Source organism: Aptenodytes forsteri, unplaced genomic scaffold (assembly GCF_000699145.1).
Source record: "Aptenodytes forsteri isolate BGI_AS27 unplaced genomic scaffold, ASM69914v1 Scaffold241, whole genome shotgun sequence".
NCBI lineage: Eukaryota > Metazoa > Chordata > Aves > Sphenisciformes > Spheniscidae > Aptenodytes > Aptenodytes forsteri.
The window spans coordinates 10,288,137-10,311,482 of NW_008795252.1; the positions used below are offsets into that span (position 1 = coordinate 10,288,137).

Genomic DNA, 23,346 nt, shown 5'->3' on the forward strand with positions numbered 1-23,346 from the left:
TTCACTTCCAATATATTTTCCTCCCAGAGTCTTACATGTAGACAATCATTATTCTTATCGTAATAATAATACCATTGAATTTCAGTAGTATGTGGAGAGACTCAAACTGTTCGCTTTAAGAAGATAAGACTTAAATCAAAGTGCATTTCTACACATCAGCACTTCACTTCAGAGGTAGAATGCATTCATGATGTATGTCTTTAATTGCCAAATACATTCTTCTTGGGGTCTTTTTGAGAACAGCAGATTTTTCTTTTATAGAACATACATGACAGTATTTTCTTTGTAAAATGTAAAATATTATTGAAAAGTAATTTATAAAAAAAATCACACTTTTCCTGAGCAAGCAGTAACTGGGGATCCAGAAATTTGGTGCTTGATACGAAGACTTTAACTTTGCTTTCAGGTTCCATCGTAAATGGAAATTGTGGACAAAGTTGTCTTTGCATGATATCCAGGTCACAGACTTGTTAGTGGGTATTAGAGAAGATTTTTTTCCCTACTCAGAAACTTTGATGGCTGTTTTGCAATAAATTTTCAGAAGAAAGGACTTGGGGATTTATAAAATCCCTGTGTGCGTATAAAGATGGTTTTGCTTTGGGGGTGGGGGCACTGCGTGTATGATTTGTCTTTCTTCTCTCAAATGTAAAGCACACCAACATCCTCCACTGAATCCTTTCTTGGACTTGAGATTTTTTTTGCCAGAAATATTCCAGACATTTCTTTCGATCTTGGGATTGTCACAAAAGACAGCATAATGGCAAATCACACAAGTTGTAACATCTCCCCTTCACAAAAGAATAGCTCCAGCATGCATAACTTACCAGCCCTGCGCTCAGGCGGCTACACGCTGCAGTCACCACAAAGAGAGGGAGGGACGGAGGAAAGTGCTTCTTGTCTTAATAAGCAGATCATGCCTATTCATAAGGGGAAACGGGCTTTTTAAGAAGTGGCCATGTACAGGCTAGCCCTGGTAGAGGCAGGCAGAGGCTCTCACAGCTGCCTATGCCATTCGTGGTCGTTCGGATTTCAGCAGGATTAAGCTGACTTCTGGCGAGACCTGTGACAGTCGTGATTATTTCTCTTTATAAATGCTTCATTGTATCCTTAAAATAATTATTCCATAGGTTTTTGACCTTTTCTTCTTGGGCAAATATTGATCTTTCCCCTCGGTTTCTTTCTCGGGGTGTGGAGTGGCCATGGCCCATTCTGCCGCGTCTGGCACACCAGCGGGGTGCAGGATGGTGCCTCGCCTCGCTTCCCACCAGGGACATGGGGATGGTCCTGTCCATGCCCAGCAGCACTGGGGCGAGTGACGGGTGGCAGCAGGGGCCTGTATTCATTGAATCTGTGAGTGGCTTTAAAAGCATGTTTTACTATGCCTACACTTTGTTTGCCGCCTGTTTGCCCTTGCAAATACTTTCTGTCGGTGAGATTTTGCTCCTGGAAAACTTGCTCTGGGCCTAGAGACAATTTGCCAAACAGTTGAATATTTTCATCTTGGTGAAGAAAGATACTTGGCATGTAAGGTGTGGAACGCAATCCCAAGGCAGGGACGGATGGAGAGTTTAGAAAAAGCCTAACCTCTGTATATTTTTACAAAGCCTCCCACTTCTGTAATATCTGAGCACCTTGCAGACTTCAGTTTATTTATTTTCAGGGCATTCCTGCGAGATAAAAATACTCCCGTTCTGTCGATGGTGAGCTGAACATAAAGACAGGCTGATCAAACTCCACAGGCTGTGGTTTGGTTCTGCGTGACAGTGTTATACAGGAACATCGCTGGTAGCTTACCGCAAAATAAGCCAGTAACTAGACCATGAGTTACCACCCCAGCAGTAGGAGGGTGAGAAGTCATGTACCTGTGAGCCAGGTGCTGTTCTTCCTATGAGGAAAGGCTGCTAGGAGATGAACAGGTAACCAGAAAAGTGTGATTTCCTATCCCTCGTATAGGGATATGTCTTTTTCTCAGCCAGCCGCCCTGGTCTGAGCAACCTGACTCAGAACAAGGTTTCCGCTTCATTGCTACTGCTATTAGCAGCTCTTCTTCACGCACCTTCTTCACCTCCCTCATCATAGCTTCTGGAGGGTGGGATGTATTTCTGGCCCCAGTGGCAGATGTACAAAGTTTCACCTTTTTTTTTTTTTTTTTTTGTCCCCGGGATCCCTGTTTATCCAGACCCTGGTTATCCAGGGCGCTGTATGATGAAGAGCTAGGAGATGAGCTCTTAGCAGTGGACACAGAAAGCCCTTCAGTCATCTGTCTAGAAAAGTTGAGGCTTTTTTTATCTGTGGAAGAAAGGCAGGAAACATTCTGCAAAGCCCCCTTCTTCCTTTCCTTGTAGCAGAATTTTCTTTTCTTCCCTCGGGTAAGCCACATCCCTTTATTTTTTAGCAAGCTCTATTTCTTAAGCTGTTTTCAATAGACAAGTGCTTTACAGCATTCCGAAAGGAAAAGTGGGAAATACATCATCATGAATATTGCAGACGTGCTAATATTTGAAATGTTAGTCAAGCATCAGCAATGGAAGAGGATGAAGAATAGCTTTATGGGCATTTTCTTTTGTCTTTGCCATACATGATGTAAAGTGGGGTTCAGAGAATTTGTTTGAAAGAACTCTTTCTGTCCTTTGATGCGGTGAGGGAGTGTAAAGCTTTCCTCAACAAAGTAACATCTCAAAGGGAACTCTGGTTGATGTGTATGTATTTATAAAAACTAAGGCTGCAATTATCATAAACCTTACTAAATTACAGCAGCCTATTTGTTGTTCTCCAAATACAGATATGGCCAGAACATGTCAGTCAAAAAATGATAAAAAATTTCCAACCTAAAACCCCTCAATTTTATGACCTAGAATTAGAGCATAGTCAGCAAGACATAATTTACCACTGTGATATAATTGCTTTGAAATATAGTCTTTTAATCAATGGGATAGCAAGATATGGATAAATTGTGTTCTGACTGGCAGTGTTACAGTCCCACTGCTCCATGATGAGCTGCTCCATAAATATGTTTTATAAAATGTAAATGCCCATCTGATAAGAAATCCTGAATATGGAAAGTCTTACTTTAAAAGCAAGTCAGCACACCAGAGGACAGAAGAAAATTATATGTAAGAAAAGAAGCAGTATTCTTGTTCTGATGGGATGCTTCCAATTAGGGAAACAAAACAGCGTAGATGATGTCTCCAACTTTGGAGTGGGACCTGTCATTGTGCCAGGGTCTCTCCTTGCCCAGCTGATCATAGGCTAAGGGCCAAACGTGACGGGAGCCAATGTGAAACATATATCCACACCTAGGTATCCGAGACACGTGTTCTTCTAGAAGTTGTGAGAGTCCAGCATGCTAATCCACACACGGAGATCTTGGTATCCAGGTCTTGTAAGAGTTACTTTTACCTAGTTAGAGGAATACTGTGAATATTTTACTGTATGGTGCCTACTGAAAGTGGTAAGGACTGCACTGATTTGCCACACAAGTTAAATAATACTGGTTGTATGGAAAGAGGGTTTTACTGTGCACACAAAGAAGAAAATGAATGCTATTTGTGTCTCCAAATTCCATGCTAGCAGAGAGTCAATCTCCGTATTTTAATTAGATAACCAGTACATGGAAGTAGCACTGAAGACATTCTCCTCCTCTCTTGGCAGGCAACCTTGGTTTTATGGCTGGGGCTTTAATCTTCCACGAGGCCAAGCACTATTAGAGAAATGGAACCTTATTCCAGATGGAATAGATATTCTTATAACACATGGACCACCTCTCGGTAAGAAAATACTAGTGCTCTTAGCTGTGTATTTCAGATGATTATACAGTAACTGATGGCTCTCCTTAGACAAATAGTGCAATCCTGACTTACAGAAGTCAAAAGTAACATCCGTACTGATTGCAGCAGCACCAGGACTTCAGCTCAGGTTTATGTTTCATGATTGCCTATGCTCAATGGTAGGGAATTAAATAATGGCTTAAAAAACAAAGCCTTAACACATAAAGCCTTAATGAGCTTTATAAATAAGCAAGGTCTAGTTTTCCTATGCATCTGTCCGCTCTGCCACTGGTGAAATTAGTAGATTTAAAGTATGGAGCCTGCTTGAAGAGAAATGCAGGACTGGGATTTCACTGTCTTTCCCCCTCACTTGCAGTAGCATTCCCCCACCAACAAGTACCCAGAGTCTGTATTTTTCCTCATCATGCTGACTTGGTGCATATTCTGCCTCACAAACCCAAATGCTGCCATTTGTTTGCCTGTTCTTTGGACAGCGTGGGTGAATTGCCTATCTTTAATACAATCTGGCAACACTGACAGACCAACAAGAAATAGTTTTGCATTTGTGTTTTACAAATATTAATATAGGTGATAGAAAATCCAGGAGAGATTTCTTGTATTCCTAGATAGTAGTGAAATTATCTGTGTTACAGAAGTACTATAATCACAGAAGCTTGTCCAGATTCAGTAAAGGCTTAAGGCTTTTAAGATGATTTTCGATGTATTTAACATATAGGAGGCTATATTTAATGCAACTATGTGTTTAACTCTCACTAATTTAATAAATGGACACGAAAATGAAGCATGTACTTAAGTGGTCTGCTGAGTCTTACTGCAGAGGAGTGCTTTGTGTGAAATGAAGGCAGTTGGTTTCTTTAAACCTTTAGATTCCCCAATTTCCTGAAGCTAAAACCCTCTTGTCTTCCACCCTTTCTTCTCCTCTTTCAGAGCTTGGAGGAGAAAGTATCTAAGGGGTTTGTGTTTTGTTGTTTTCTTTAGAAAGACATGTTTGCATTCCACTGCTCACTAATCCTGGGGGAAAGGGCTTCTTTGTGAGCATGGTTTCTCACAGTAAGGGCGTGTGTTCTGATACTTCACCTAAGTGGAGTCTCATGCCATGCCATAGACTGATTTTAATATGGACCTGTATCATAAAAGTGAATGGCAGAAATTAATTGTTTAGACCTTGAGATATCAGCTCCAAATGGTTAGTACTGGGGATAATCGCTGTTAGGATCCAAGGCATGATGCTGGGTCTTTGATACGGTTTTATTTATAAGTCATATTTAAAACTTTTTCAGAAGCTTTTTCAGCACTTTTAAAGCCATTTTTAAAACCAGGTGATCAGCTGTAAAGAAATCCAACCTTCAGCTGATCCAGAGAATATTTCTGTATCTAGCACTTGAAATCCAGTGTTGGAAGATGGAGAGAGGGGTTTGCACCACCCAGCTTCAGCCACCTTGCTAATTTAGCCACCAGGCCTCTCCTGGCAGCCTCTGGGATCAGCAGAGGGAGGAGAACCTCTAGAGAGCACTGCAGAGCTGGCACTCAACAGATATGCTTTAGTAATAAATTTAATAGTAAATTTAATAATTGAAAAGTAATTTAATAATTGTAGTAATTCTGAGGAAGAGCTGCCCATCTCCACTGACTGTAATGGGGTAACATGAATTCCCCCCATCTCCACGTCTCAGCATTCGTTCTCTTTTTTTTGAATTCTTAAGCTTCTACCGTCCTCCAAGGATTTTCTTTTTTAAAAGTTCCCATTTCTTTGTCTTTTCTTATTGATGCATTAATAGATGTCTCAGGCATAGAACCCTCTGCCTGAGGGCATCAGCTGTTGGTTTTCCTGACACCCATGGCAACAAATATATGACACTTCAAAAGAAATGAGCACTCTGCCTAACTTACCGAACCTCCTTATTGTGTAGCTCTGTCCACACACATTTTGGGAGACAGGATCCTCCTTGACCCTCCCAGGCAATTATTTTAACCAGAAAGCTGATTACTGTTATTCTGATCTTGGACAGCATCACTAGAGCTGTTCCTAATGATCATAAATAGCAATCAGTGCTCTTGCAAATTCCTCTTTTTTCTCCAGCATGGCTTCCTAAATTCTGTCCATCATCCACTTTCTGTGCTGCTTTCTCATTCCCTCACTTCAAAAGAGCGCGCATCCTCCTTAATTAATTAATACTACATTATTAGATAGATTTAAAATTGCCTGCATGATTTAGATGCAGAAGCACCATTAAGAGTTAATGGACTTTGTGTTTCTAAGTCAATGAGGCACGTAACAAAAATCTGAGTAATTTTTTTTGTTTTGTTTTAGCGTAGTGCTTTGGGATGAAACCAGGATGAGAAAACAAAGGTTAAAACAGCTATTATTGACCATTTTCTTAGTAACCCGTTTATTGTTGATAAAGATATGACATACATTTCATAGCTTATGAAATACAGTATTCATGATTATGGGATCGATGCTAATGCTCATTTCTATATCAGCATATTTTTGTTACTTTTATGTACAGTATAACTTTTTAAGTCTTTTCCCTGATTCCTGAAGATCTGTATTTGTGATTCTTTTATTTCTCTTGAAAAAGGTCACTGTTCTTTTCTTTAATTGTTTTTAATTTAATTTCACCTTTAAGTCTTCATTTGTAGCTGTCTGCTTGATTGTCTATGACAAAGATTTATACTTTCCTGACAGCTGCAGAAGCCTGTTTCAAGTAACCAAACATTAAAAACCCCCTAAGATGAACTCTAATTGTTAGCTAGGTGTAATCAATTATTCTTAGTTTGTGTAGTCAGGTGTACATAATAAGCTGCAAACATATGGGAAAGCTTCAGAAGGGTGATAATGCATGTAAACAAAAACATGTTCAACATAAATAATGCTTAATTTAATGGAGAAGTTAATTTTATGGATTTTTGTTTGTGAAGTTTTTGGAGTGGAAATACTTTTGGCTTTATGTTCACCACAGACATTTTGACAATTAACTGTTTCAAATCATTGAAGTAGCAAAACCTATGGTTATAACACGTTTGCTCTGAAAAAAGCATGACTGGATTCCAGAGGAGTGGCTGGCCGCACTTTGACATCTTAAATACCTATTATTTCCTACAGTGAATTTTGACCTGTGTTGGAATCCAAGAGTGACCGGTAAAATCAGTTACCAGAACTGAGCATTGCTCTACCCTGTCTGTAATTCAGCGGGGCTTTCTCTTTGTACATCCCTCTGACAGGAGCCAAGCAGCGTCTTCAGAGGCATCTGAATGAATTAGGAGTCTGTGGCCATTATCAGAACTTCCTCTTTTTGACACTTAGGATGCCACATTCCCAACTCATTTCTGAACATTGGACTTAGCTCTCTGACTAACCGTGATACAAGGGCAAATTCTTATCGTTTTCATAAACCCCCACAGTATACTGAGCCCAGTTTTCAAGCACTGGCATCTAAAGAGGTATTTCTCAATGTGTGAACCTACCCTGAAGCTCTAGCAAATCTGAGAGCTTTTCCAAGAGCTTGAATACCACAGTTCTGGTCTTTTAAGCCAGTTGGTTAGCTGCTATTTAGCCATGCTTGAGCGGACCTCAAAAGTAAACGTATGAAAACTAGGTCCAGACTCTATACCTCTCTGGCTGACTACTGTTTTCTCAAAGGCACACTATATTCACACTATTGCAGCAATCTATGTCAGAGGTACAAAGCTATGACAGGCACACAGGGAAGGTACCAGAACTACTAAAGAAAACCAGAATGATTGTATCTTTTAGGTTTCCAAATTTGAGCCTGATGAAAATGGCAGAACAATAGAAGGAAAACAAGATTGGTTATTGCACACCCTCTAATACAACAACATCCTTCTTACACTCCTACTTTGAAGGAAACATGAGACTTCAGTTGGCAGTAAGCATCCCCCTGCAGTATGTTTTTAGACATACAAGCAAGTTGGTGTACATTTTTGTCTGTATTCATAAAAAATGCATTTTTATACAAACTTCGTGCAAGTAAATGTAGCGCTTAAAAACATCTACTGCAGAAGGGCTGAGTTTCTCTTCCTATCTGAGGTCCATAGATTTAGGCTACTGGGGCTTGCTGTGTTATGAAGCGCTTAAACCAGTTTTACTTGAGGATGTTGTTTTTAGGCATGCTGTGGGTTCCTCACCTGAGTTCCACTACTGTAAGATTAAATGTGATAACAATATAGTTTTATTATTAGGAACACAGATTCCATTATATCAGTTAAAGTGTTCAATTTTAAAACCTAGATCCCAGGACTAGATTTAAACAGCTAAATACTGGTTTAGATTCTTTAGAGACTCACTTTGGACATACTGCTCTTTACACCTCACTCTCTTAAAGGAAGAAGAATGGATAAAGCATTGAGTTTTCCCATTAACAGCAGTGCAAAAATGCTTTAATTGCAGTGATTTTTTTTGCTTGAAAAACAACTGGCAAGAGTTATCATAGTCCTTTCTCTTTGGGTGAGCTTTTACGGTTTTCCTCAAGTATTTTTCCTTCCTTCCTCTTCTACTTATCAAGGCAAACACTTTTTTCCATGTCAGTTCTTCTACGGCTGCTTATGAAAAGCCACGAGACATGGAATCTCAGAAATACGGTGTAGCAGTACAGCTTTGCAGATAACCTGTCTTCTTTTAAAGCTTTCCTTTCTTTTCCAAAGGTTTTCTAGACTGGGTTCCTAAGAAAATGCAACGAGTAGGATGTGTTGAGCTGCTGAACACAGTCCAGAGACGAATACAGCCAAGGCTTCATGTTTTTGGACATATCCATGAAGGTCAGAACACATTTCTTTCTATGTTTATTTAAAAACCACAAACACAGAAGTTGTCTGGTTTAACTAGCATTTTCAAACTTGAATGTCTGAACTGAAGCTCTTCTGGAATTCAGATACTTACTTAGCTGCATAGATAGAGATGAAATTGGCTGATACCCACATTTCAATATTTGTACTTCAGCTTCTCTTTCAGTTTCTACATCTATAAAACAGGATGATGCCTCCTTCACAGGATTACTGTGAATTTTAAAATAAGAACACGAGTCCAGTAGTTACAGAAAGTGACTAAATATTAGGATTGATGGATTGTGTTTTCCTCTGCTGAATCTCTGTGACTTAAGATAATTCATGTAAGCTCTCTGTGTCTCAGTTTCTGTGTTTGTAAAATGGGTAAGAATGCTTTGGGGGTTGCTTCTAAGGCTTAATCCTCAAGATTGTACAATAAAGGTTGTCTCTCCCCATCAGTGCGTATATGAAGTTAAAATCAAGAGGGATGTCACCACTGACTTGTGTTGAAGTTCAAGATATTTATTCACATATTTATTTGCTTTGGCAGGGGAAACATTTTGTACCCAGGCAAAACAAAGCGGTTCTCTTGACAATTTGATTTTTAACTGGAAAAAAATTAGTTCCCTTCACGTAAGTCAGTAAATGGTGACAAATATGCTCCACTGAAGTCAGCAACAGTAGGAGTTCATCTTCAGGCAAAGGGAAAGGTGGATGCTGTCTGCTATAGAGAAGTCTGTCCTGCTCACATATCACAGCAGCAAGACTTCAGGCAGTGCCCCTACCAAAAGAAACCACTCGGCTGTGCAGAAGTGTACCATTGGCATGTAAGCATGTATTATCAGCTGCTTAGTTCTTGGCAATGTTAACTTACTGGCAGGAAAAGGTGCTCTACAACTGCCAGTTTTCTGCTTCTGGGACTGCTCGAGCCTTTGAAGGATACCTGTGGGTCTCACCAGTGTAGAAATGAACAAACGGAAAAACTGGAGTAGCTGGCACTCTTGATACTTCTGTTTTTGTGAAGAACTATTACCCTTCCCAAGAAATCCCACTCTGACTTGCTGCTGGGCGCTTTCACCATGCTAGGTTAGGAGTGACATTGGTGAGAGGTGTGCTGGTGTAAAATTGATGGAGGAGACATTCAGATTGTTATTTTACAGCTCGGGGATTAAGTCCACTCTCCTCATGTGTTGCATCTGCATTGACCTGTTAATGCCTAGTTAATGTCCAAGGTGCTGTTACATCACAGAGTAAACAAGCAATGCATAGGCAGTATTTTTTCCTAACCCTTTGCTATTATAGCAGTCTTCGAGATTCAGTACAAGAGAGCTGGTGAATACAGCTCAAACTCATTGTCTTTTCAGAAATCGTAAGCCAAGTGGGTTGCAGGGGATATAAGCAAACACTTAGCAAGCCATGAAGCTTCAGGCAGGTAAACAAAATCACATCTGCTAAGACCAAGCCCAACTTTGGCTCCCAAGGGAAAAGAAAGGCACCTCCACAGAATGGTAAATCTTGTGAATTAGTACAGTTGGCACAGGAGGTATCAGAACACAGAAACAAGGTACTCTTCTTGTTAACTATCATAATTTAGAGAAAACGAATGGGGAACTGCATAGCCTGTTTTGCAGTGGGATGCTAAATCTCTGCAGAGGAGAATTCCCATTGCAGACAGCCTGTGCAAATGAAGCTGCTCTTTGTAGAGAGAATGGATGATTTGAACAGATGAGTTCCTCCCCTCGCTGAGCATAGCTACATCTGCAGCAGTCATTTACTGAACATCCGGGAGGAAGAGATGCTTAGAAGAGATGTTTCCCCCTCTGCACTGCTGTCTCTGCCAAAAAATACCTCTACGCATGGGCTTGGTGCTGGTCGATGCATGGAAGTGACAAGAAGCATGGCAGGGACTCCGGCTAAAATCCTGGTTTGCCCGTTACAGCCGGTACTTGGCTGAGGTCGTGGCTGAGGAAACTCTGCTGGCAGTAGGGTAGGAGTGAAAACTGTAGCATTAGGAATCTTCCAGCAAAAGGAACGTATTAGCAAGCTGATTCTGTTCTCTCCAAACATGTAGCCGAGGAGACAGAAAGTCCCAGCAGCAATGCTGACTGTCCTCTGTGCAGTTTGTGTTTTACACAGAACAATTGTTCTGTGGCAAACAGCAAATGATTTAAAGAAATGTCTGTGACAGGAACCTGACAGAGTTTTCTTCCCTCCCTAGTCCCTAATTACAGTCTGGTTTTTCCATGGGGAGTCCAGGAGGCCCTGCATTATTCAGGGTATTCTAAGGAACAAAAAAGAAAGGAATTTGGCTACTGTTTCTTTGTTTGTAAATTCTGCAACTAACAATGCTTCTATAAGACATGAAATTGCACTCAGAAGAACTGTAGGATTGTAGGTACCTAGGGTTTGAATATCCGGAACTCGGTGTATGTAGCAATGAATACATTTCACTATTAACGTCATTAATGGCGAGATTCAATCTTAGCACAAATGCTTTCTATCAGTTGATTTCCCCAAAATCATATATTTCTGATTGTGATGCATTTCTTCATATTGATCTTAATATTTCAATCCAAGTTACCACCATCAAGCTTTTCGTTTCAGTGTAATCAAGCTTATATTTTTTCCTAGACATTCATGAAGAGATTTTTGACATTGGAGAGTGTGTCTACTTTTCCTAACACCAGGGCAGTTAAAGGGCTGCTTCTTAACTTTCTGAAACAGCATTTCGCTGTATTTCTACAGGCATTAGAGCTGGAAGTTTGATTTTCTGCAGATTTAGCTCTGGAATTGTTTGGCTTGGGTGTCTAGTCAGACATGAGATGTAGTTAAAGGTTTTTCGCCACTGGTGAGACATATAGAAGGGTGTTTTCTCCCATGGAAATGTTACAGTGTCTTAGGGTGTGAATTCACCTTGTCTGTCAGAGAACGCATTAATAAAGCCTTTTTTTTCTCTGCCTGGGCAGGCATTTTAGTGTCTTTCCATCAAATTTGGTTGAAATTGGTCAACAAGTTCAAACACACGGGAAGAAGAGGTTCCTGCTCGACACATCCCACCCAGGTGCACATGCACACATACTCCCCTTAGTCAGGCAATGATTTTTCTTCATTGGTTGCTTAAAAGACGTACAACACAGGACAGAAAAAAAGGTGGAAAGATGAAAATTGTCCAAAGTTTGCTGCACTGATGACTGCAAACCTAAATGAGCAGAAGTATGGTTTTTTCAATGCTGTAATTGCCTAAGCTCTATCTTCTCATCCTTTTCAAAACTGAGAAGGTTTTAAGGAAAAAGCTTTGCAGCGAAAAGTATTTGTTTGTCTAAGGAGGATTGGCTAGCTGGCTGCCAGAGATCATAGCCACTAGCTAGTGAGGGTCCATTTTACTTCTCTTACACAATTTAGAAGACGGCAAAAAGTTCTGCTGTAGGACAAAGATGGTATTAATTCAGGAGATCTTTATGTTTTGCTTTAAACTCCTTCTGAGTAATAAATGTGGCACTTAACCGTTGTGTGATAAAGGTGAATAATTAAAAAAAGATTATAATGAATAATGAGAGTAACCAGAGTTTTTCTTTCTTTGTAGGTTATGGTGTCATGGCTGATGGAACTACTACCTATGTGAATGCATCTGTGTGCACTGTGAATTACCAGCCACTTAATCCACCTATAGTTATTGACTTACCTACTCCAAGGAACACATGATTATAATGAGGATTTAAAGTTGTGCCCAACACATTAGCAACTTTATATTGCTGGCTGAGAATCCCAATAGGGAACCATTCAACAAAAAAGCAAAAACCTTCTTCTTTTTTCCCTGCTAGCTCTTCACAGATAAGTTTTGAGTGACAAAAGTGGATGAGGAACAAAGACATTTTGGTGCCAGAAACAGATTAAAGACTTTAACATTTCACCATTAAAATATTTGTGAACACAGAAAAGTGAATGCATTCCACATATATATATACACATATACATATATCTCTCTCTCAAGTAGGGACTTTTGTATATACCGTACATTATATTGGACTTATTAAAAGAACAATGTCTTTCAAAGGAGTGTTTCTTTAAGAAAGTTTGCAGTTTAAACTTAAGTGTTTAGACTAGGATTTCCTCATTTCAGATGTTTCCCAGTGAGCTCTTGGTAAAAGAAAAATGATGGTAAAGATGTTTTCCCTTAATTAACATGGCAAATATAAAAGGGATGGTGCACGAGTGACCAGTCACAGGAGGAAAGCTATTACTTCAAGTCCTCCAGGTCTAAGTCTTTGCATCTATTCAAAACCAAGGCAATAGAGGCCCTAATTCACTGTACTGAAATGAAGTTTTACTACATCTGGCATTACAGATGGTAAGGGAAATGGTGCATATTGCCAGCATGCTGTAAACAGCTCAACATTCAAGAAGGGAGACTTTGTTAAGTGCAGTATAAACTCAGGAATTTGTAACCTGGACTCGCCTGCGAAAAAAAGGATGACCTTTCCCTTAAAAAAAAAAAAAGAAGAAAAAAAATATAACTGTGTTTTCATATGGTAAGGCGATATGTGATTGTATGTAAAAAGCAAAAAAAAAAAACCCACAGAAAACCCACCCAACGTTCAGTAGTGGTATTTTAAGTAAAACCCACTGGGACTATTTGTTTAAAACCTGTTAATGGGACATGCAGCCAATGATGAGAATCCTGGTTTGAATTTGGCCCCAGTCAGAAGTGATTAAATGTCATTGTGATCCTTTTGTCCTTGGGGAACGCTATGGATGTCAAGGGGAAGGGGTGACCTCAAGGTAGAGTTTGGGCATTCACTTTTGGGTAGCTATGTAGTAGCGTTAAGTGCGATGAGTGACGAGCACACGCCAATGGGCACAGAGCAGGGTCGCCTCACAAAACCTGTCATTGCTGTTTGCCCGCTCATGGACACTGCTGAGAGAGGCCCAAGACAAAAATCATCAACCGAGTTGTAATCCATCCGTCATGCTGCGTGTGACGCCAGGCAAAGCAGGGGACGTGTCAGGAGCTGGTTGGGATGGCCAGCGCTAGTACTGCCCATGCAGCTGTCCTGCAGGTTAACAGAGGTGTTGAAGCTGCTGGGATTTCTGTCCCATCCTAGGCGGAAGCTTGAGAACTGATTACAAACCCACAAAAAAAAAAAAAAAGTACTTCAAACGTGCCCTACAAGAAATGGGTTTCTGCCTTGAACTAACAAACTCCTCCATGCTCAAAGAGGATCCTTTTTGCCTTGATGGAGATAATTTAACTGCAGTATTCTGAACGTGGACATCCTGAATTTGGGGCCGACGGCATCTAGCCGTTAATCTCGTTCCCACGCATTGAGCAGATCCTCGCTCTACCAATACAGGGTTGTTTGCAGGTCTGCGCATAGCCCGCTTCTGCACACACACATTGGTTAATTGTGTATGTTACTTTTTGCCTGATACATGGATGTAAATGTGAGCTTCACGTAGCAGCTGCACGTACGTTATATGCATACACAATTTAAAATACCTGTGTTGCAAAACCAGGCTATGTCAGCCTCAACTCTAAGCGAGGTAGGCAGAAACGTTGCATTTCGCTGGCTTCCCACGGGCAGCGGCTCTTCCAACTGCTGCTCAGAGCAGTGACATTCGAGTCCAGTAACTAACGCGCTGTGGACCCACCAGAAACCAGCAGACTACCAGAAAACATGACAAGTCACGGGTCTGTTACTTCTTGTAAGCTGTTGGGTGACTTGGGGTCTGAACTAATTTGCTGCTTTTTCCTGAAACGAAACCCAAAACGATCGGTGGCGCCTGCAACTGGTTTTTGGGTGAACAGCCCACAAGCGCATGAGCAGTCTGCCGTGATGGGGGCCACTTTTGTCAAAACTATGGGTGTAGAAATGGCAGGATCAGCTCCTAAATCAGCAAGGACTGAAATTCACAGTTGAATATGTGCATTCAGATGGGGCCACTTTTGTCAAAACTATGGGTGTAGAAATGGCAGGATCAGCTCCTAAATCAGCAAGGACTGAAATTCACAGTTGAATATGAACTCCCACCATCATTGGGAAGATGAGCAATAGCGTGTAGTTAGAATAAAAGCGTCTTAGCTAGTCACAAATCAAGCGGTTTGAAACAAACGTGGCAGGAAATTGGCTGTATGTTAAAGAAGTCTGAAATGTTTACATTCGCTCACGGCACTTAAGAGACTAAAATGTTAAAGTGGGGGGAAGAGATCCTTTTATTAGCCTCGACAAAATTTCTATGATGTTGACCATAAACTATTCTCTTAAAAATAATTTTTCCTAAGGTATCTTCAAAATACTGTGTATTTTTATGTGGAAAGGATACAAAAGCAGCTGTTACTTCAAAATATCATTTAAAGTACTTGAGGTATGAAAGCTTAAAGGTTATTTAATCATTTTGGCATAACTTGATTGTTGTTGTAATTTTTGGTCAAGCATGTTAGACAAATAAAGTCTTAAAAAAAAAAACCAACAAAAAATAAGGCCTCTTTATATCCACCTCATGCATTCAGCTCCATGTGGGAAAGGCTGCCTATCTTCTCCAGGTGTAGGAGCCAGCCTGTGGGACATTAAAGTTGTCACCACAACGGGCTGCGGATCAGCTGCGGGGGCAGCTGGCGGAGGGGCTGGGGGCGATGGGCAGAAGGTGCCCTGCTCCGTCTGCCAGCTTCAGGCCGCCACATCTCCTGCAGAAGGTAGCAAGTTGGAAGTTGGGGTTGCAGAGAGAGGGGAAAACGGCACCCGCTACCTCTAACTGATGTGTTTTGGTGGGGGGAATGTGCCAGATGTGCCTGTGACGCCGGGAAAAGCTAAGGTGAGGGAGTGCTGCAACGGAGCTGTGAAGCAGTTGGGAACCGGGATGCCGTCCTTTGGGAACAGGCGGCAGTCGGGGGAAGAATGATTCGTGCTCTGGGTTGAGTGTAAGGACGCAACCTCACAGAGGGGGAGATTAAGGCGAGGTGGCTATTATTTTTATTTAAACTTTGTGGGCACAGTCAAGGCCTGGGCTTCTTGCCTCGAATCTGATCTACCTCAGATTGGCAAGGCCATGAAAAGGAAGGTTTCCACAAACGCAGTTTTGCAATTGTCGGCTCTATTTAAATTCAGGGATGCTCACCCAAGTCATTTCCCGCCCCACCTCCCCACTGCTGGCCTTCACTGATACCTATCTAGGTACCATCACTCCCGAAGGTGTGCTGATGTGTATCACTAATACGTGCAGTCCCATCACCAGGCAGAATTGTTATCGAGATTAATTTCAGTTCATTTCGATGACGAATAGGGGAGTTATCACTGCATGTCAATGAAAAAAAAGACAAGATTATTTTTACCTCTCTCAGTCACATATGGCTGAGGATGTGAAATGTTCCTTGGCTACAAGGAACGAGCAAGCTGGGACTCGGCACCCGCCTGAGCAGCTGCCTTTTCCCAGGCAGCCCCCACCCACCGCAGCTGCACCCCAGCCTGGGGAACTGGGTTTAGGCTTTCAGATGATGCTATTTGGTAGCCCCTGAAGCCAGGGACCCCAAAACTACGACGGTCTTCAAGGAAGTCGCTGCATGGAGCGAGGCTGGTGGCAGCAGCACGCCAGGCTGGCCCTGCCGGCTGCTCCACCGGCGAGGTGGCTGCGAGGGAGGGAAGGTGAAAGTCCCCGTCTCTGGGCGATGCATGGGGACAGAGCGGATGGGAAGGTGCTCTGGCCTTGCTGCAGGAGGGAGCCAGCAGGCATCAGGAGAAGTAGTTCGTCTTCTACAGTTGCTGATTGCTGCCAATAGCCAATAAATGCTTCAGAGGAAGGAGGAACAAGACATTCCTTAGAAGGCAATTTTTGGACTAATCTGCCTATGGGGATCTTTGCCCCCTCTCATTTATTCTTATTTGTATGAGAATTTCTCTCTTAAAACCCCATATTATTGCTCACTGCTAATGTAACTCACATATAGCAAATATAACTGCAAATGTTCTTTTCTTTCAGGTACATTCCTGTCCCTTTCTTGAAAGTCTCTCTGCATCTGCAATTTTAGCAATATTTTGGAACAGTGAGCTCCCCCGGTGATTGTGCACAGTGCATTAGAACAACAGTATTTCACTTATCCTTGTACATGTGCTGTCGTTTGGATTTGTTGACTGTCCCTTTGTTCTCTTTTTCTGTAAAAAGTGTAAATAGGAGTACTTATATGTACCTTCTTTGTGCCATTCATTATTTTGTATACTGCCATTATGTTGCTTTTTACTCACTTCATCTAGAAATTAAAATAATTTCAATTCTAGCTAGACTCTATTTCTAACCCTCTTACTTTCCCATCTCAGAAACGCTCCCCTCCTCTCTTTTTGATGTGTCCTTTGGGAGTTGGTGAGAGGCAGCAAAGAGGACCTCCTCTCCCTTCCTATCTGAGCATTTGGACGCAGTTCCCGACTTTCCTGATCCTTATCCAATTCTGTTCTTCGTTTGTTTAGGATTTTGGGGGTAATAATATGTATTTCCAACACCCAGTGGAGGACTGTGCTGAGCTGCCCATGGCTCTAGCTGGGTTTTCTTTTCGAGAGGTGACAGCTGATCTGGACTTCCCTGGTTGTCACAAGCATCATCCCCTTCCTCCCAGGGAGCCCGGCCCAGGCTGTGTCCATGGGGGGATCCTTTTCCCCCGCTCTGGCCTGTTCCCCTGGCTTTGGTGGTGCCCTTGGCAATCCTCATCACCCCCAGTGGCGCTTTGCTGTCGCGGGCACCTCGTCTGCCGTGTGTGGTGAGCAGCCCCGGGGCTGGGGGTGCTGCTGGGTGGGGTACGGAGCCGTGTGACGTTTGCCCAATCCTCATCCTGCTTTTGGGGTTTTTGTTTCTTGGCTAGTGCCTAACCCCTGACCCTTCTTTGCCTCTCCAGAATAGCTCTTTCACAAAGGTCTTTATCAAAACCTTTGCAAGTGTCCACACCAATTATATCAGAGATATCTCTTCTTGCCAGGACTTTGATGTACCAAAAGCTTTCAAATAGATTAAAGGAACAGGCTTTTCTCTTCCACAAACTGGTCGGCTTTGTTTTCCCCCCTGCCCAGTGAAGTGTATTCCCCCTCTAGAGCATGATGAGCTAAAACCGAGCCGAGTAATTGACCTCGCTATCTGCCACTGGGCCAGTGCACAGCATGCCCTCGCACTTGTGCTGTTTGCTCCAATTCAGTGCAATCTGGGCCCGGTTAGTGGACAGATCGCTTCCCACCACTGGTGAAGATGCTATTCACTCGCTTAGAGCGAACCCGGTAGCGCAGCTGTTTCTTCCCTCTGGTTTTGCCCGGGGAGCACCACTGCATGGTGAGGTTGTGCTGCCGGCTCACAGCGAGCCTCAGGGGAGGGGGGACAGCCGTAGGAAACAACCACCCAGACAGGTTTGCCATTTTGTTTACTCTCATTACATTTTTCTTTTAATGCTTTCTGCTTTCTGGATGGGATGAGCAGCTTGGGGAGGGCCAGATGGGAAAATGCTGGATACTATAAACATGCTGCAATGGGTTATGGTAGCTTTAAACTGCAGAATCAGGGTAACGAAAATGCTCTGCCCCACTAGCTGAGCTACCCAATACCCAGGAAAGGCGGGGGAGAGTCAAAGGTGACACTGAAGATTGAAGCATCCTCCCACCAGCCCAGCCCCAACTACCCCTTCCATGCTGCAATTTGAGCCAGGCTGCGGTCCGGGCTGGATGCTGGGGCTGGCCCCGCTCCCTGACGAGTGCAAATCGGGAATATTAGAAGCTGTTGAGGCTGGTGGTACAAACCGTTTCACAGAGGCCACTGGAGCGGTGGGAAGGGGTCACAGAAGGTCCTGGGGTGCCCTCCCCCAACAAGTGCCCCCTTGTTTGTGGGGGAACGGCTGGGGATGCCGCAGCGTGCATCCCCGTGGGGACCCTGCCTGTGGGTGCATGGGGCTGAAGCCGATGGCGTGGGGTAGGTGACTCCGTCCGCACCTCTGCATGGTGCAGAGCCAGGCGGCCCTGGTGTCATGTGCTGTGGATTTTGGAGAGAGGCTTGCCCCTGTCATTTTGGATTTCCATTTCAGACTGGTGGTGCTGCCCCTCCACCGAGACACAAGGGACGTGAAGAAGCAATGGTTGGGTTCCCAGCTGCATGGCGCTACGCCTTGCCTCCAACGTGCTGATGGAGGGCTTTGTGCAGACAGAAATACTCTGATCTGCATGGTGTAATAACCTGCCTTGGCAGGCTGCTGCTGCTGCAGTGGGACATTTCATAGCCTCCTGCAAAGTTTACCTCCCGCCATAATGGCCCGGGCCAAATTTTCTAGAAATATTGAAGTTACGCAGGATAAAGCAGTTTAAGTGGAGTGGGCAATTAAACCCGTATTTATATTTCTTCTACTGTTTTATAAGGCTGTTGCACGGCACAGCCATTCTGATTGCATCTGTTACCTCATATTTTAAAATGAACAGAGAGCTGCTTCACATGGATGCGTGTTGGCTGACGATTATCTTTCTTTTGTCACCGACTCCTCTGCTTCCCATGGTCGGTCCTGTTGGTCCCTGCCACTTCATGCCACTCATAGTGGGGCTTCCTGAGCAGCTTCTTGCCATTGCACCCCCACGCTGGATACCTCTATGGTCTCCCCAGGGATGATGTGCGAGCCTTAACCCATCCTGGTCTTGCTTTTGAGCCCACAGACAAACCCCACCGCCTTCCCCAGCAGCACCAGCTCCAAAGACCTGCAACAAGCTGAGAGTGGTGTAGGACAAGGGGGTAGGTCCTTCTGCTTGGGGTGAGCCTGGGGACATCTCCCAGCATCACCCCGAGCCTCTCTGGGTGAGCGGGTACCTGTACATGGGGGAGGGTCCCTCTGCGGGGAGGGAAGAGCCCTGCTCCGGAGGGAACAATGCCAACACCAGCCAGAGCAAAGGCAGCTCATCGCCAGGGCGGCCAAGGCGAAGCACGGCAGAACAGGGCAAGCCCCCAGAGACAAGTGCCCAGCAGGGTCCCCCAGCCTCCCAGCATCGGAGTTTGTCCCATCTGTTTGTGAAACGGTGCAAACGTTTGGCACCGCGATAACCTTGTGGCATGCCCGCGGTGCTCTGACTGGGATTTCCACTCCTCGTTCATGCGCCAGGTGATGCAGCATCTCTGCCCTCGTTTGCAGTCCTCTGTAGCCAGGTACACAGGAAAGGAAAAGCCGCTGGGAAGCCACCAAGGAGTCAAGAGAAGTAACTGCTTCAAACCTGCCGCCCCATCGTTTCAGCTGGTGCCCTCTGGGTACACATTGCTGGGGAGCGATGGTTTACCCACACACCTTCAAAAACACCTTCTTTCCCCACCTGTTATGCTTGTAACACAGTGTGTTCATAATTATGTTTATTGCTTGTTCAGAAAGAAGTAATAGCTCTGAAGTGTTACCTATCATCGGGTTCGTTTCTGCGGATGCCCATAACAATAATTAATCATACGTATTAACATGTGGTCAAGAGACTTGTCAAAACTGGAGCTCTTGAGCGGTAAACAGAGCTCATGCAATTAGCAGTCCCTGCTCTGAAAATGCTTGGATTGATTCATTGTTCCTCCCAACACCTAAGAAAGTCAGGGAAGTAATAAATCATGAAAATATAGACAAGGCACTCAACAAACTATGATGAAGACACTTCATCAATTGCCTTTAGCTCTGTGTCAGTGTGTTGCACTAGAGTCGACGCTGGCTGAGCTGGTTGCATGACAGCTGTAACCAGTGAGCACTCACTAACGCTATGGTAAACTTGGAAATACCGTGCTCTTTTCTAAGTTAAAAGTAGAGGATTTCCTAATTGCTTTTAATTCACCTGCTACCGAGCACATTTCGTCCCTTAAAATAAAGGAACATTTTGTGCACAGATTTTAAGCTAAAGTGTAGGACCTTCTCTGCCGAGCCTCCCAGGTTGGGTAGAGCAGAGGGGCAAAGGGTGCAGCTGACTTTGCTGGTCAGGAAAGGGTCCTTCCACCCCTCCGCAAGCTCAGGACGCCGCAGTGTGAGATGCCTGGCTCTCCTGGGTCCTGGGCATGCTTTGTTAAAGCAGCTCCTTTTAACTTGGGGGGGGGGGAGGGAATCAACATTTGCTAAAGGAATAAAAGAAAAAAGGACAACAGTGGCAGAAGAGGAATGGTTCCTCCAAACTTTAAAGCTGGTATTATCTGTTAGAAACAACAAAAGGAACTCAAAGCCAGGAGATGGAAAGCAACAAAATGAATGAAAGCAAATTACTTGAATGGGGCTCTCAGAAGTGACAGTGACGTTTCATGCTCCCTTTTGGCTTCATTTCTGTTTCTGAGAGAAAAAGGAGAATGTCCTTTAAAGAAAAGTGTTGTCTCGGTAGTCTCTGCACTGGCGTTATTAACAGCGGTTGTGTCTGGCAATTGTGGTGTTGGTCTAAAAATCATCAGGAAATCACAGCCCACATGTAGAGTTGAAATAGGAAGGTGGTATATGGGGGTTTTATTTTTTAATTAAAAAAAGACTGGTTTTATTCTTTAAAAGTTCCTCATAGATGTAAAAGGCAGTTACTTCTCTTGTCTCCTCGGTGGCTTCACAGCGACTTTTCCTTTCCTGTGCACATGGCTGGAGGACTGTAAAGCTGTTCCCATAAGAAGAGGGTGTTGATACCAGTGGGAGTGCAAAGCTGAGCTGAATCTGTGCAGCCTAGCACAGCCTGTGAATCTCTGTCAGAAGCCCAAGGTCCATTGAATCTGGAAACCAGCTTACTCTGTGAGGAGCAAAATGACCCAAGTCTGGTTTCCAAGTCTCTCAGGTTGGAGCACCTCTGGCGGTACCTGGCCCAACCTCCTGCTCAAAGCTTGTCCAGCTGGGCAGGCTGCTGAGGGCTCCTCTGGCTGAGTTTTGAGTATCTCCAAAGACAGAGAGCTCATCACCCTCCAGGCTTCTGCGCCGGTGTTTGATCACGCTCATGGCGAAAAATGCTCCTCCCTGTAGAAGGGAAAGTTTGTGTCCTGCGCTCCCAAGGGGAGCCACCTGCACTGCTCCCTGTCCCCAGTGCCCCCAGCCTGCGTGGCTATGCAGTGACGTCCTGTGTGGTGACATCCTGCGCGGTGGCTGGCTCAGAGCTGGCACCTGGCCTCCAGGCAGCCGGCACGTCCATCTGGCTGTCCCAGCCGCTGCAAAACTTAATGTAGGTGGGGAGCCACAGCAAAACCCTCGAGCCTGCTGTTTTTCTTTCTTCTGCTCTGATGTCTTCAGTGCAACCACTTGGTTTGCTTCGGTTGTTTTGGGAGAGCAGAAGGAAAACGTACTCTGAAGAAATGTGTGCTGGAAAATGTCTTGCTCCTATTGAAGTCAGCAGAAGTATGAGCACTGATCTCAGCAAAATGAGCATCTAAATAAGTTTGAGCCAAGAGCATCTTAATATGACCGCACCCTAAGGCTTATGCAATTTTTCGGGGTGTTTTCAAGAGTAGCCACATTTATCTCTGCACTGTGCCCTTTTCTAGCTGAGCTGGAGTAGTCGAGAGAGACACCCGCTGTGCTGCACCTTCACTTCACCTGGCCACATGAGAGCAGCCTCCTTTCCAGAGGAAATACTCTGATCATGTTTTAATGAAAGACTGTGCTCATTATGGCTGAATTTACAACCCACTTGCACTTTATTTTTGTGACTGTTTTCCAAGGGACATTTCAGCTTTTCAAGGGAATACATCTTCAAAGCAGAACAACTCCTCAGCGGGGCACAGGTAAGTGCCCTTACCCTAACTCCTGTGCCACCACAGTTTTATCCCTGTAGGAGAGTCAGGCACTCGGTGTGCTGGACTATGTAGTTATTTGCAAACCGTGGCAGTTTGGTTCAGGTTTTGTCTCTCATATGAGATATCAAATGCAGGAACTTGAGCTATAGCAAGCAAAAAGTTCTTTGGGGAAGGATTTTACGTGAGAAGTTGTTCAATTGATGATTGCCTTTGATAAGTAAATACAGTGCACAGCCTCTGCTATTTCCATGAGACAAGACTAAGAAATTTTGTGTACTGGGGCAATGAAATGCAGAGAGCATCCCCTCACTGAATACCAGAAAGAAGCAGAAAAAGACAAAATCAGGGAGGCAGATCGACTCCCATTGCACGGAGAAGAGGAGGAACAAATATTCTCTGAGGGACAGGCTGGCAACAGAGTGATGAACTGGCACAAAGAGTCACAGCACAAAGGACGACACTTCATGAAATCAGAAGACACCACTGCACAGATTCATGATCCAGCCTAGTAAAAATTACACTCCAAAAGGAGCTGAGGGAGAAGGATGTCTGAGGTATCCTCTTGGAGGAAAATGAAGGAAATCAGAAGATTCAAGGACCTGTCAGTGAAAATGCTGCTTAACTAGGAGGTATAAGTTAAGGGATTTGGGCTTTTAGGACACCGAAAAAACTGCACAGCTTGGAAGAGCTCCTCTTCTGCAGAAGACCAGGCTGGCTGGAGCTGCAAGAAGGGGTTTCAATTAACAGAAGTGTGTGAAAAGAAGGGACCACCAAATCCTCGGATTGTACAAAATCTTTGTGTTGGCAACGTATAACAGAGACAAAGACTATACTGGGCAGAAATTCATAAATTGATTATGTATCAAGGTTAGAAGCCCAGGTCAAAAATGCAAAGAATAGAAATTGCTTGTTTAGAAACATGCGTTTTTACTAGGTGATATTAATGAAACCTAATAGGATGACACATGACAGGAATGTTAAGTTGTTTATAATCTCTTTAGAAAAGATCAACTCAGCAAAAAGGAAATAAAACTGGCTCGCAGTATAAAATGGTGATGCTGGC

General features: G+C 43.6%; 1 protein-coding gene across 1 annotated transcript in view; it reads left to right on the forward strand.

Moving 5' to 3' along the window:
* Positions 1-13,128, forward strand: part of MPPED1 (metallophosphoesterase domain containing 1) — a 49,004-nt gene extending 35,876 nt beyond the window's left edge. The window contains exons 4-6 of the mRNA XM_009279049.1: positions 3,652-3,767; positions 8,454-8,567; positions 12,157-13,128. Coding sequence (XP_009277324.1) covers positions 3,652-3,767; positions 8,454-8,567; positions 12,157-12,275 — 349 coding nt within the window. The 3' untranslated portion in view covers positions 12,276-13,128. The remainder of the gene's footprint in view (positions 1-3,651; positions 3,768-8,453; positions 8,568-12,156) is intronic.
* Positions 13,129-23,346: the final 10,218 nt, after the last annotated feature.